Below are 14,474 nucleotides of genomic sequence, written 5' to 3'. Positions count from 1 at the left end.
GCTTGGAAAACTGACAAATTGCTGAAGCCTGGTTAAGTTTGTAAACGTAGAAGTTGTTCAGGCATATTTTTTTCTCAAGTTAAGACATTCTTTAACTTCATGAATAAAATTCGGAAGTGTTTTCCTTATGAATTTTTATGTACATTTGTTCTTTGAGGAAGAACAGTAGTTATACTTTATAGTTTTAAAATATGGATTGTGTTGTTTATCAGTGTCATATATCAGAAATGGAATTAATTTGATGTACTCACTGTGACCTCCCTTTGAAGTCAAAGGCCAAATTCCTGTTGACTTGAATGATGTAAGATTATGCTCTGTTGTTTGTAAAGTAAGTTGTATGTCATAGAAGTGTAAGAATTGTTTGACCTACCAAGATGAGTTACTCAGAACACTGATACTTGCTTAATTACTGGTGTGGGAGAGGGGGCAAATACTTTGTGAACTGTAGCCAGGGTGAGGTTTAAGCAATTATTAAACTGAGAGGAAAAAAAATGTGAACATAGAGTTCATGATGAGGAATATTAATGCAATAGCATGGAAATACAATGACTGTCCTTTGTTCTCCTTTACCTTCCTTACTTATGAGAGAGAACAGGAAACCATTCTGTAAATGCCAGCCAATGAGTCATTTTAGCATACTGTAGTAGAAACCTTGTCAATAAATATGGTACAGAAATCCATTTGCTTATTAAACAAAATTGCTTTGTCTGAAATTGTTTAAATGTTATACAATTAATTTTTTTGTGTGTTTCTAGCTGTATTGTCTAGAGGTGGTATTGGAATAAATATAGTTATTGTCAACCTTCAGATTCTTAGCAGTCCAGTTGTCTACAACATATTACTGGGCGGAAGACTAATGGTATATAGTACTTCACTGTGGAAGAGTTGTAAACGACATCCTGCTTACTCTTGATGGTTTCAAAAAGAGGAATATATTTGAGCTATGCTTCCCCCCCCTCTCCCCTGGCGTTAGAAGTTGGGTAAGCTAGAGGATGACAGTTCTGTTTGCAACAACTTTCAAGGTTTCAAAATTTGTTTTTGTTCTTCATTGGAATAAAAATAAACTTTCGAAAGTTTTCACAAAATGGAATTGTGTTGACATAACAGTTTTCAGATAGAAATGGCCAGGTTTTAAATTTAGGTCTCTCTCTGTCTGGTCAGAAGTGACGAGAGCGCCCTTGACCACAGAAACATTCCCACTGAAAATGTAGACTTTAAGGCCAGAAGGGATCATCATGACCTCCTGCACATCGCAGACCACAGAACCTCACCCACCCATTGCTATAATTGACCCTACCTCTGGCTGATTGAAATCCTTAAATCATGATTTGAAGACTTTAAGTTACAGAGAATCCACCATTTACGTTAGTTTATGCCTACAAGTGACCTGTGCCCTATGCTGTAGAGGAAGGCAAAAAAACCCCAGGGTGTCTGCCAATCTGACCTAGCGGAAATTTCTTTTCTGACTCTCAATATGATAATCAGTTAGACCCTCAGCATGTGGACAAGACCCACTAGCCAGATACCTGGGAAGGAATTCTCTGTAGAAACTCAGAGCCCTCCCGATCTAGTGTCCCATCACTGGCTGTTGGAGATATTTGCTGCTAGCAATCACATATGACCACTTACAGTGGCATGTAGCCATTGTCATACTATGCCCTCCAAAATAATATACCTAGACTTCAGCAAGGCTTTTGACACTGTCTCACATGACATTCTGATAAATAAGCTGGAGAAATGCAGAGTTGGCAGAACTACCATTAAGTGAATCCATAATTGGTTAAGCAACTGCAAACAAAGAGTATATTAATGGAATGAGGTCAGATTGGAGGGAAGTCTCAAGTGGGGTTCCACAGGAATCTGTTCTAGGTCCAGTGCTGTTTAACACCTTTATTAATGACCTAGCTGTAGGAATAGAGAGCATACTGATCAAATTTGCAGATGACACAAAGCTGGGGAGGGGGTTACTAACAGTTTGGAGGATAAAGCTAAAATTCAGAGGCATCTTGATAAATTGGAGAACTGGGCTATAGATGACAAAATGAAATTCAAGAAATTCAACAAAGACAAATGTTAGGTGCTACACTTGGGGAGGAAAAGCCAAATGCACAAATATAGAATAGGAGATAACTAGCTTGGCAGCAGTACTGCTGAAAAGGATCTGGGAGTAGTGGATCACTACCTCAATATGTGTCAGCAATGCAATGCTGTTGCCAAAAAAGCAAATGCAATTTTAGGTTAAATTAACAGAGGCATAGCATGCATGTCACGGGAGCAGAAAGTACCACTCTACTCAGTGCTGGTTAGGCCTTAGCTGGAGTATGTATCCAATTTTGGTCACCAGTGTATAGAAAGGATGTAGAGAAACTGCAAAAGATCAGGCGAGCGATAAAGATCAAAGGGATGGAATGCAAGCCATATGAGCAAAGGCTGAAGGAATTGGGTATGTTTAGTTTGCAAAATAGGAGATTAAGAGCGGGGGACATGATAGTGGTTTTCAAATACTTGAAAGGCTGCCATTAAAAAAGATAGAGAAAAATTGTTACCTCTTACCACAGAAGGCAGGACAAGAGGCAGTTGATTCAAACTACAGCACAGCATATTTAGATTAAATCTCAGGAAAAACTTTCTAACTGTAAGACAATGGAACGGACTACCTACGAAGGTTGTGGAAGCTCCTTCACTGAAGGTTTTCAAAAGGAGTCTGGATAGCCATCTGTCTTGGATGGTTCAGCCACAACAAATCCTGCATCTTGGCAGGAGGTTAGACTAGATGATCCTTGTGGTCCCGTCTAACCCTATGATTCTGTGAAAAACTTATCAAGTTCAGTCTTGAAGCCAGTTAGGGTTTTTTTTCCCCACTGCTCCCATTGGAAGGCAGTTCCAGAACTTCACTCCTTTGATGGTTAGTAACCTTTTGTCTAATTTCAAGTCTAAACTTGTTGATGGCCAGCTTATGTACATTTGTTCTTGTGTCAGCATTGATACTTAAATTAAAACTCCTGTCCCTCCCTGGTATTCATCCCTCTGTATTTATAGAAAGCGATCATATGTCCCCTCAGCCTTCTTGTGGTTAAGCTAAACAAGCCAAGCAAGCTCTTTGAGTCTCCTCTTGAAAGGTAGGTTTTCCATTCCTCGGATCATCCTAGTAGCCCTTCTCTGCACCTGTTCCAGTTTGAATTCATCTTTTTTTAAACACGGGACAAGAATTTCACACAGTAGTCCCCTTGAGGTCTCACCAGTGCCTTGTATAATGGTACTAACACTTCCCTGTCTACTTGGAAATACCTTGCCTGATGCATCCTAGGACTGCATTGGCCTTTTTCACAGCTGTATCACATTGGCGGCTCATAGTCATATTGTGATCAAACAATACACGCAGGTCTGTCTTCTGTCACTTCCAACTGATGTGTCCCCAGTTCATAGAAATAATTCTTGTTGTTAGTCCCTAAGTTTGTGACCTTGCATATTGTACTATTAAATTTCAGCTCATTTCTATTAGTCCACTTTACAAGGTTGCCCAGATCTTCTTGTATGATATTCTGGTCCTCCTCTGTATTGGCATTACCTCCCAGCTTTGTGTCATCCACAGATTTTATCAGTGCAGTCCCACTTTCTGTGTCAAAATCAGTAACAAAAATGCTAAATAAGATTGGTCCTAATACCGATCCATGAGGAACTCTACTAGTAACCTCCCTCCAACATGACTGTTTTCCTTTCAGTATGACCTGTTGTTGTCTCCCCTTTAACCAGTGTCTTATACACTTTTCAGTTCTCATATTAATCCCCATCTTCTCCAATTTGACTAATTTTCCATGTGGAACAGTAGCAAATGCCTTACTGAAATCCAGGTAGATTAGTTCTACTGGATTTCCTTTGTCTAAAAAATAAATTAATCAAATTTGATGTTTCAGCTTCAAAACAGAATATTTAGATAAAAATACATTTAATTGAGAGTTCCAAACAGCTCTGATTAGAAGATAGCTTGCAACCTTGCTTTAATCAGGAAAAGTATTGCTGAAGGGTTTTGGCTCCCCACCCCCCCAGCTGGAAAATTGTAACAATTGTAAAAACTAGCAAACTAAAACTAATTATATTTATAAAATATTCCCAATGAGAACTTCTCTTTCATGTCCAGGTCTTCAGTGCCATGTTGCTGAATCTTCAAGCTGTACTGCTTCAGGGAGGTAATCAGTATTAAGGCCTTAACGGACTATAGTCTTTTAAAAATCATTTGAATTTAATTTAAAAAATACTAAGTAGTACATGTTTGCTGACAATTTTAAAGAAAGTCAGACTACTTAATAGTGGAATTACTAGCTAAGCACATGGAACCAGAACCAGTTTTTAGCAGCACTAGCCTCTTTTGCGGGTGCAGAGAGATTATTTTCTTCTTTTCAGTTTATTCTACTACTGCAATTCATTCAAAGTTAAGATACCGATTAGGAGTTGAAAAAACAGGAAGACTTATTTTCTTTTTCCAATCAGGAATGGGGAGCCGCGGCCAACGGGAGCTGCTGGGGGCAGTGCCTAAAACATCATCAACACACACACCCCTTTGCGCCTCTCCTCCCCCAGGTTCCATCCGCTTCCCGGAGAGGCGCGGGGGCAGGGCAGGCAGGCAGGAAGCCTGTCCTGCCCCCGGTGTGCGTTGGGCCGGAGCCACTCTAGGTAAACGCTGCGGGAGGGCAGGGGGGCCACGAGGCGCTCGTGGGCTGCAGAAAATAACCTTGCATGCTGCGTGTTTGAGACCCCTGATCTAGTCTGACTCCTGTATAACAGAGGAAGACCTCAGAGCCATAGAATGCCCTCAAAATAATTCCTAGAGCATATCTTTTAGAAAAATATTCAACCTTGATTTTGAAATTTCCTGTAATCATGACCTTTTGTGAATTGTTCCAATGGTTAACTACCTTCACCGATTTAAAAAAAAATTACCTTATTTCCAATCTGAGTTTGTCTAGCTTCAATTTCCAGCCATTGGATTGTCTGCTACATTGAGGAGCCCATTATCAAATATTAGTTACCCATGTAGGTAGTTATGGACTATGATCAAGTAATAGCCTAGTTTTCTCTTTCTTAGGGCTGGTCTATACTAATGCTGTAAGTCAATCTAAGTCACACTAGGTTCAGTTACATAAATTCTGTAACTGAGTTCGACGTAACATATGTTGACTTAGAGCGGTGTCTACCCCGCACTATGTCGACAGGAAACACTGTTCCATTGACATAGCTTCCGCCTCTTGGGGAGGTGGAGTACAGCCGTCGACGGGAGAATGCCCTCCCACTTACTTAGTGTGTCTTCACCAGACCCACTAAATCAACACCGCTGCAGCAGCAGTGCTGATTTAGCCGGTAGACATGGCATTAAGCTAAATAGTGTGAGCTCCTTGACTCTGTCACTGTAAGGCATGCTTTCTAATCCTTCAGTCGTTCTCTGGTTCTTCTCTGAACCCTCTTGAATTGTAGATACGAGAACTGGACACACTATTCTAGCAGTGCTCACACCATGCCAAATGTAACTTGCTGCTACTTTGGAGAATTTAGACTGGACATTTTTTTTTCCCAGGGATAGACTAGCCAGGTTCAAGTTATCCTTGTAAACTGCTCTTGGTCAGCCTCAGAATAATTTAATATAATTTCCAGGGAAGGAAAAATAGGACAAAGTTTCTGTAGTGTCTTGGACTATCTGACAGCATAGAAATGTTGAACTTCATGCCACTAGATGCATTTCAAAGATAAAATCCTTTTCAGAAGGACTAGAGAAAATAATTGCATCTACTATGCAAAGTATGACTATCAGAGAGACAATATTTTAAGATGCAATCTGTGTTGTTCTGCTATGGTTAAAAAGGTCTTACTGTACTTCAAACGTTAGTGAACTCTGCTGAAATATTGGTCACAAAAGGATTACACTTAGCGTAATTTACAGAAAAATTACCTAACACACTTTGTATTTTAATAAATATGAGAGTTGGTAATTAGGTACGTCATTTAGTTCTGAGTTTTTATAAATACTCTTTTTCAGTCTTACCAAATTAAATGGTAGTGGCTCTATTAAGTGAGCACAAATATACATTAGGATTTGAGTGGAAGGGTATTGTATTACTCTGTTGCCACTTAATTTTTTGCTTTACATTTTTATATAAAAAATTGAGATTTTTGTAAAAGTTAGCATTCAGAGTTGTGGCAGGTGAGAGGGGATAAGGAATTGAGGGTTGGAGAGAGAGTGGAGTGAATAACAATTGAGTTTATCAACAAGAAGTGTAAGTGGGGAAATGTGGAGGGGCTAAGTGATAAGAGTTGTGGACACTGAATTATTGGAAGGGTGGAGATGACGAGAGGCAAGTAGGTGATGTTTCAGGAGATGAGACGGGGAACTCGGTTACAGAGAGATGAGAGAAGCAATCGTTTGCAAAGACAAAGTTGAGTGAATGGAATTATTGGTGGGTGGGAGGGTTGACCCAGGTTAAAGGTCAAACAAGGAAGTGAGACGGGAGGCTCAGATGGGCTGCCAGTATGGAAGTTGCTGAGGATAAACATCAGCATTTGTGATGGAAGGGAGAGCTAGATGTCAGTATTTGAGAAGTAAGTGAGTGTGAAGAAGTCAGGTGGGCAGGAGATAGGATGGAGTCTTTGGGGCAAGTGGAAAGGTTAGAGAAGGAGAGCAGATGAGAAACGTATTCATCTGAGACCATAGAGGAGGAGGAAAGAGTTGAAGAGGGAATGTCTCGCCAATTTATTTCAAGAGAACATGGACCAAAATATGATAAGATCCTGGCAGGCAGGGGAGGGGTTGAGAGCATGTCAAAGGAGCAAAAAGACAGCTGGGTTGTGATCCTGAGATTCAGTTGGAGAAATACAGTTGTTTAGCTTGGAAGATGGCAAAACTGAAGGGTGGAAGTCGGTCTGGTCATAGGATTTTCACCAGAGATTCTCTGCAGCAGAACAGGAGTGTAGGAGGTGGATGTTGCGGGTGAGCCAGAGATTGTTGGAGTTGGAAGGCGGACCTCACAATAAAAGAGCGGAACAGAAATGTCAAGTGTGGAGGGGAGTGAGGAATGGAGAGAATCAACAACCATATCAATGGAAGAAAAGCATAGGAGGACTGAAAACAGATGAGAAATCCTGGATGCTGATAGACTAAAAGTCCTGGGAAGGTCAAGAGACAGGGCACGAGGGAGGGGGCTCATGGTTGATGTTGAAGAGAACAGGTGATGGTTAGAGAGGGGGGGAAATGAGAAACAGAAAGATCAAAGAGAGGGCAAGTGCTTGGTTAAGACCAAGTCAGGTGAATGGCTCTTTTGGTAAGTGGGAGGGTTGAACAAGGGCTGCAGGTCAAATTAAAACTATAGGGAAAGGAAACATGCAGCTAAGGGGTAAGATGGGTCATCAACATGGGAGTCGAAGCTACTCAGGCTGATTGTGGGAGGTTGTGAGGAGATGAACTGAGAGATCGGGGAGTTGAAATCAGAGGACAGCTGATGGGCAGGAATTGGGTGGATAGTAGATGACGACAAGATGGAGCGGGAAGAATAGGATGTAGTGCTGTTCAGAAGAGAGTGGGAAGGAGGTGGAATGGGAGGGGTTGGAAACAGCACAAATTGGAGAGAAGTCCCACACTCCCATCACAATCTGATCCAGGGCATGGAGTATGAGAGAAGGAGGTGCTTTGTAAGAGCGGGCAGCTGCAGAGGCAATATCAGACAAAGGGATCCAGGTCTCTTTGAGAGCCAGGGCTTGGTGGGAGCAAGATATGAAGTCATAAATGAGAGGGTTTTTTTAAGAAATGGTAATAAACATTTCAGAAACAGCAAGAGAAATGCAAGGATGAAGGAGGATGGGTATGAGGTTACAAACAGAGGCAGAAGAAGGGCAGACATGGTGGAGAGGGGTGGGGAATGTGGCAGTGTCACCAGAGGTCAGAAAGAGGTGGCAGAGGGTGTGGATATGGCATCTAGATTTGTGCTGGTGCGCATCGGAGCCATGGGCGATTGGCAGATTGACAAGGGCAAATACGTACAACAACAACAAAAATTGGAGAATGATTTGAAGGTACACTAATAGGTACCCTTAGATAGCTGTAGTGCCTGGCCTCTCTGTACCCTCCTCTCAGACAAGGAGATATGGCCAGGCTGACCCACTTGAAAGATCTAAGTGCGGTGGGGCACTCCAGGACAGGGACTGGTCTCTGGCACTGGCAGAAGCTCCCCCTGAGGTAGCTGGACTGTGGTGTGGTGATTTTCATTGAGATTGAGCAGGTATTTCAGATTAATTTACTGAAATTCTTGTATTTAATTTTATAATCTATGCTGTACAAAATGCAATTGTTTATATATAAAATAATAAATATTTTGTTTTGTGTTATCTAATTTCCCCAGGTATATGTGGAATTTGATGACCTTGAATGGGAAAAACGAGAGTGGGTTAAGGTTTATGAAGATTTTGCAGCCTTCTTGGTGGAGTACCAGCTGGTCTGGGCAAAAAGAAAGGACCCTAGCCAGACTCAGGGATCAAAGATCAAACAAATTCAATGGCCTGCATTGGTAAGATATTTGAACAGTGTCATTTTTAAGCTGTTAAACACAGAATGTTACTAGGAAATTGTTTAATTTCATTGTAATTACCTTGATGTTGGAAGTTAGTTGTTTTCTTGTCTGTCAGTCTTGACTCCGCAGCTTGAGCAAGCTCATGTGAAAGGATGGGAATTCCATGATACTAGTCACTCATTTTAATTTAATTTTTGAGGTGATGCAGACCATGGTAAATTTAGTATCTTGTAGTGATTATAATAAAACTGATAACACCTCTCGCAGTCAAAGCAGTTTGTGTTAATTAACCTAGTAGCACCATGTTGCACGGGTGCAGGGAGATTGGAGTTGGGTTAACAACTTCCATCCCAGAGTTCGTGACTAAGGAGGGCTGAGGAGGCAGTGTAATTCTAACGGAAATAGCAGCATACCTAGGAGTTGCGTCAAGGTCCAGAGAGATGACAGGTGAGTATAGACCATGGCTAGGCAACCTATGGCACGGGTGCTGAAGGCGGCACGCAAGCTGGTTTTCAGTGGCACTCTCACTGCCTGGGTCCTGGCCACCGGTCCGAGGGCTCTGCGTTTTAATTTAATTTTAAATGAAGCTTTTAAACATTTTAAAAGCCTTATTTACTTTACATACAACAATAGTTTAGTTATATATTATAGACTTATAGAAAGAGACCTTCTAAAAATGTTAAAATGTATTACTAGCGTGTGAAACCTTAAATTAGAGTGAGTAAATGAAGATTCGGCACACCACTTCTGAAAGGTTGCTGACCCCTGGTGTAGATGCATTGAATCAGTGATAAAATAGTCAGTTGTCTCTTCTCTGAGGTGAGAACTATATCCCTCTGGGTATCTGGAGTGACACTCAGGGTATGTCTACACTACCAGATTAGTTCGATTTAACTTAATTCGAATTTGTGGAATCGACCTTACAAAGTCGACTTTTTGTGAGTCCACACTAACGGGGCAAGCGTCGACATTGGAAGCGGTGCACTGTGGGAAGCTATCCCACAGTTCCCGCAGTCCCCACTGCCCATTTGAATTCTGGGATTTCCCCACAATGCATGCTGGGGGAAAAATGTGTCGGGGGTGGTCTTGGGTAACTGTCATCATTCAACGTGCTTTCGGACATCTCAAGGGGAGATGGAGGAGCTTACTGACTTGCTCGGATCTCAGCGAAACCAATATCCCCATTTTTATTGCAGCTTGCTGTGTGTTCCACAATCTCTCTGAGAGCAATGGGGAGACCTTTATGGAGGGATGGGAGGTTGAGGCAAATCGCCTGGCTGCTGATTACGCTCAGCCAGACAGCCATGCAATTAGAAGAGCCCAGCGGGAAGCGCTGTGCATCCGGGAGGCTTTGAAAGCTAGGTTCCTCAGGGAGCAGGGTAACCTGTGACTGTTCAGTTTCTTTACAGAGAAGCTGAACCTGCCCCTGGTTCAGTTACTGTTGACTTTCTTCTGCGGTTACATACCCCGTTCACCATGTTTCCCCCCTTCCAACACACTTTTAAAAATAAAGTTATTGGAACATTGTTAATTAACAACGTTTTCTTTATTAATGAATTCGCGTTAAAGGGTTGAAACAGGGACGCAGACTGTGGTGGGTAGGGTGTGCAGTGATGTTAACACCGCTTCTACACTCGAGGAATGATAGGCTCCTGCTTCTAGAGCGGTCTGCAGTGCCGGACTGGTTGTTTCAACGGAGCCTGCCATCCCTCCTTTTCAGGACTCTGTGTGCGGGGGCTACGTGACCTTGTGGCGGGGGAGGACGGTTACAGATTCCCCTGCTGCGTGGCTCTGTGGTCCGGGACAAGGACCGCTGCATAAGTTCTGTAACCGCCCTCCCATGCCACAAAGTCACGTACCCCCCACCCACACAGAACATGGAAAACACCTCCCAGACGGACCAGGGTGCCTACTGACTGCACTGTGTGTGTGACCTGCTGTTGATCCTGCCCCTGTGTCTGTACCCTGGTAAAGGTGACTGTCTTATGAAATTAACAACCCCCTCCCCCCCCCCCCCCCCCCCCCAGACAGTCTTCTGTAGAAAAACTTGACGGAAATAGTAATTAACAGCAAACTACTTTTAATAATCAACTACACAGTTAGGGGATGAAACTGGGATTGGGGCTTCGGTGAGCCAGGAAGGGAAGGACTTCTCAACATTTAGGGAATGAGAGCCTTCTTGTATTTGTGCACTCTGCAGGGGTGCAGTGACAGTTTTCACGGCCCCTGTCGCCCCTCCTTCTTGTTACTTTGGGTGAGGGGGGGTTGGGACTTTGTGGCGGGGGAGGGCGGTTGCAGATACAGTGCAGGGGGGCTCTGTCCTCCTGCCTGCGGTCCTGCAGAACATCCACAAGGCGCCGGAGCGTGTCAAATTTTTCCTGGGCATTTCCTGTGTGGCTGGTCAGAACATCCAAGCTCGGACTGCTGTCCAGAGCGTCAACAGATTGGTGCACTGTGGGATTGCTCCCGGAGCTACTAAGGTCGATTTTCGTCCACACATAGCCTAATTCGACATAGCCATGTCGAATTTAGCGCTACTCCCCTCGTCGGGGAGGAGTACAGAATTTGAACTAAAGAGCCCTCTAGGTCGAACTAATTAGCTTCCTTGTGTGGACGGGTGCACGGTTAAGTCGAATTAACGCTGCTAAATTCGACATAAACTCCTAGTGTAGACCAGGCCTCAGATGCTGAAGCAGCTGAGAGGGATAAAGATGGCTTTTTCACCCTGTTTACTTAGGAAGCTATTCTTGTTGCTGACAGGTCCTGGGTAGTCCTAGGCTGTGATGAGGTCATCTAAAAGAGGGACAGACATGGATCCCAGTCTTCCTCAGAGAAGTTGCTAGCACATCCAGGATTTTCCTAAAGACCCAAGTTGAGCCTAATTGGGAGAATCTTGTATTGAAAATGTTTTCCACAGTAATAGAAGTGTAGAAATCTCCTGTAACTTCTCAGACTGGAATGTGAAAGGAGAACTCCAACAAGCGTATCAATACCATGAATCTTGGGGATGCTTAGCCATGATATGATAGTGATTTTAGTGTCTCCATCTGGAACTTCAGTCTCACGGTGAAATTGTTGAATGACCTGTGATCTAAGATGGCCTCCAAATCTCCATTCGTCTGTGGAACCATAATGAATATGTTCTATAAAACCTTTGTGTTGATGGGGCATGCTCTGTTATCTCAGTATTGATGAGGTGGGAAATCCTTATGTTTTTCCCTTGTTTTGTCTGTGTATAAGTCAGTGGGCAAGCTCATCAGCCAGGGAAAGTAGAATAAACCTCCTAACAAGCATTTAGTCCCTGTCACTTTCTTCAGATCTGGCTTTATTATTCACAAAAGATTAAAAAAGCTCAAAATATTATAAACACTGGGTGCAGGAGGCCTGTCCCACTTTCCAACGTCTGGTAAGGGAGAGGGCACACCTGTTCCTTTAGGCCTCCTGTCAGATCTACACGGAGGAACCTCCCTCAGGGACTTACCTCAACCCTCATCTATCCCAGACTGAGCTAAAACCATTCTTTATACAGTATTCAGGAGGCATTCACGTGGTTCTAAATCAGCTGTCTCTTCATAACGTGCTCTGTTTAGCAGTTGCTGGAACTTGTAGATTCCAGTCTTAAAGTTCAAGGCTTGTAACATGTTGGGAAGTGCATATGCACCCAAGGACCAGCAACCTAGTCAAGATGAAGCAACTTAAATGGGGAATTCTGCATGGGGTAAAATCTCTCTAAAGCCAACTCCTCCTTCCCACAGATCAGGTAATCTCCTTGAAGGTAAGTGTCCTGTAGTTGTAGGGAATGCTTGAAGCTGGATGTATTTCCAGATTACCCCTGCCTCGAGTTTCATGCCTCCCTGGTTAAAGGAAGACCTTTTCGTTTTGCCCAGTGTTAAGTTTTTGGCATTTAGAAAATTAGTAGTTTTGACTTGGCTAGATGATTGTATGGTTTTCTTCCATTCTTGGCTTTGGCCATTGTTTTGTGCATGTGTTCACCAAACTAATTCCCCTATGCCCTCCTCTCTAGCCCGAGTACTTTGTGGATGTCATGAGTGGCCTAGCATGACAGTTAGTTAGTTTTCTGGAGCCATAATTGTCATTGGATCATTATACTGGAGGCCCTGGAGCAGATAGTTAAACGTACCAAGTCCAGGGAAGCTTCTATCCTGAAACGAGCACATAAAGAAATCGTTTAGGGTGGGCTTGATGCCTTGGCAATGTATGGCTTTCACTTGGCCCAGTTTGTCTGTTCTAGTTAGGATGGCCCAAGTAAAACAAAAAAATTGATGCTGAGTGCAAAAGCTGCCATATTGATGTTCCTTCTTCAGGAGAATTCCATTTTTGTGTCAGTGGGTTCCTTGAGCAGGAACTCTTCCTTTTTGGGCATTAGTATCCTTGTCCAGTAGAACTGCAAATACATCTTGGGTGAAATAACAGTATTTTTTTGTCCTTTGGTAGAGGATTGAAATTTTTAATCTGCCTGTGTACGTGCTTCGATTTCTTTGTGCTCTTGAATGCAGCCTTAATCACATTGTGAAAGGGAGGATGGGGAAGGACACAGTATTTCTTGTTGAGTTTAACTGAAATGTTTGTCTGAGACACTTTTTTTTGTCTGACTCCTGAGTCCTCTGTGTGGTGTAGAAGCAATTTTAGGTCTGCTAGCACTCTCTAAAGTATGTGATCCAAATAGGTGTTATGGGAGCAGCTTCTCATTGGACCGAGTATCAGAGGGGTAGCCATGTTAGTCTGTATCCACAAAAACAATGAGGACTCTGGTGGCAACTTAAAGACTAACAGAGGAGACTCCGTGCATCTGAAGAAGTGGGTTTTTTACCCACGAAAGCTTATGCCCAAATAAATCTGTTAGTCTTTAAGGTGTCACCAGATTCCTTGTTGTCTTCTCATTGGAGATTTTTCAGCTTTGGCTTGGTCTTGTTGAGTTAGCTGAGAAGCAGGAAGGGGCCTTCTTTCCTCCATTCTTCGTAAACATTTTTGTTTTCATTGACTTATGTTTTTCTGGATCTGTAGTCAGGTGATGAGTCTGAGAAGGAAGGCTTGACTGACAAAGGTGAAGTTGCCCTTCTATTTTCTTTCTCTCTTGCTTTCTTTCTGCCAAAGGAGAATTTTCCTCCACACCAGTTAATTTCTAGTTTAGGTATTCAGAGTTTAAGTATTTCGGTTTTTTACCCCCTCCAAGATTCTTTTAGAGCAGCATTTCTTAAACAGGGGTCCATGGATCCCTGGGGGTCTGCAAGGAACTCCAAGGGGTCCATGGGCCCTGCTGATCAAATCCTCCCCTCCCTCCCAGCTCCTGCATGCTGGGGGGAGGAGAGAGGATGGGGGTGCTCGTGAGGGGGGGTGGGAAGAGGAGGTAAGGGTGGAGTGGGGGCAAGAAGAGGTGGGAAAGGGGTGGAGTGGGGGTGGTACCTGGGGCTGAGCAGGGAGGGCTTGAGGGTCTGCGGCAAAATTTTAAATGGAAATGGGGGTCCTCAGGTTACTCAAGTTTGAGAACCACTATTTTAGAGAGCTTTTCTTTCTCTTTAGGGCCTTTTTGTCTTTAACGTGGTTATTTTCCTTTGACCTCTCCTTGCCTTTGGAGGTTTAGGGTGGATGGGGAAAATTTTTAATGATTTCTCATTCTCCTTGATTGGGAATTGCAAGCTTGATCCATATAGGAAGAAATAATTGGAGTTCACAGTCCCTGGTTCAGGACTGTTTAGAAGGAGGGCTTCCTTTGACCATGATCCAGAGACGCAGTATATATCTTGTCTGTCTGAACTGCTATTATTTTGCTCAGGGGAGAGCTCTAGAACGGTGGTTCCCAACCTTTTCTGGGTGGCGGGCGCTGGACGACGAGCCACCGAGGACTGTGGCCGGCGGACAAGCATCCGCCGAAATGCTGCCGAGAAGCGGCAACGTCAAGAGGCA

General features: G+C 43.3%; 1 protein-coding gene across 2 annotated transcripts in view; it reads left to right on the top strand.

The window, feature by feature from the left end:
- JMJD1C (jumonji domain containing 1C) overlaps window positions 1-14,474 on the top strand; it is a 311,545-nt gene that overhangs the window by 90,313 nt on the left and 206,758 nt on the right. For both annotated transcript variants that reach the window (XM_045023354.1, XM_045023355.1), the window contains exon 2: window positions 8,382-8,546. In XM_045023354.1, coding sequence (XP_044879289.1) covers window positions 8,382-8,546 — 165 coding nt within the window. The remainder of the gene's footprint in view (window positions 1-8,381; window positions 8,547-14,474) is intronic.

Source organism: Mauremys mutica, chromosome 7 (assembly GCF_020497125.1).
Source record: "Mauremys mutica isolate MM-2020 ecotype Southern chromosome 7, ASM2049712v1, whole genome shotgun sequence".
Lineage (NCBI taxonomy): Eukaryota > Metazoa > Chordata > Testudines > Geoemydidae > Mauremys > Mauremys mutica.
The sequence above is the reverse complement of the archived record's forward strand: the minus strand, read 5'-3'. Positions and strand labels throughout refer to the sequence as shown.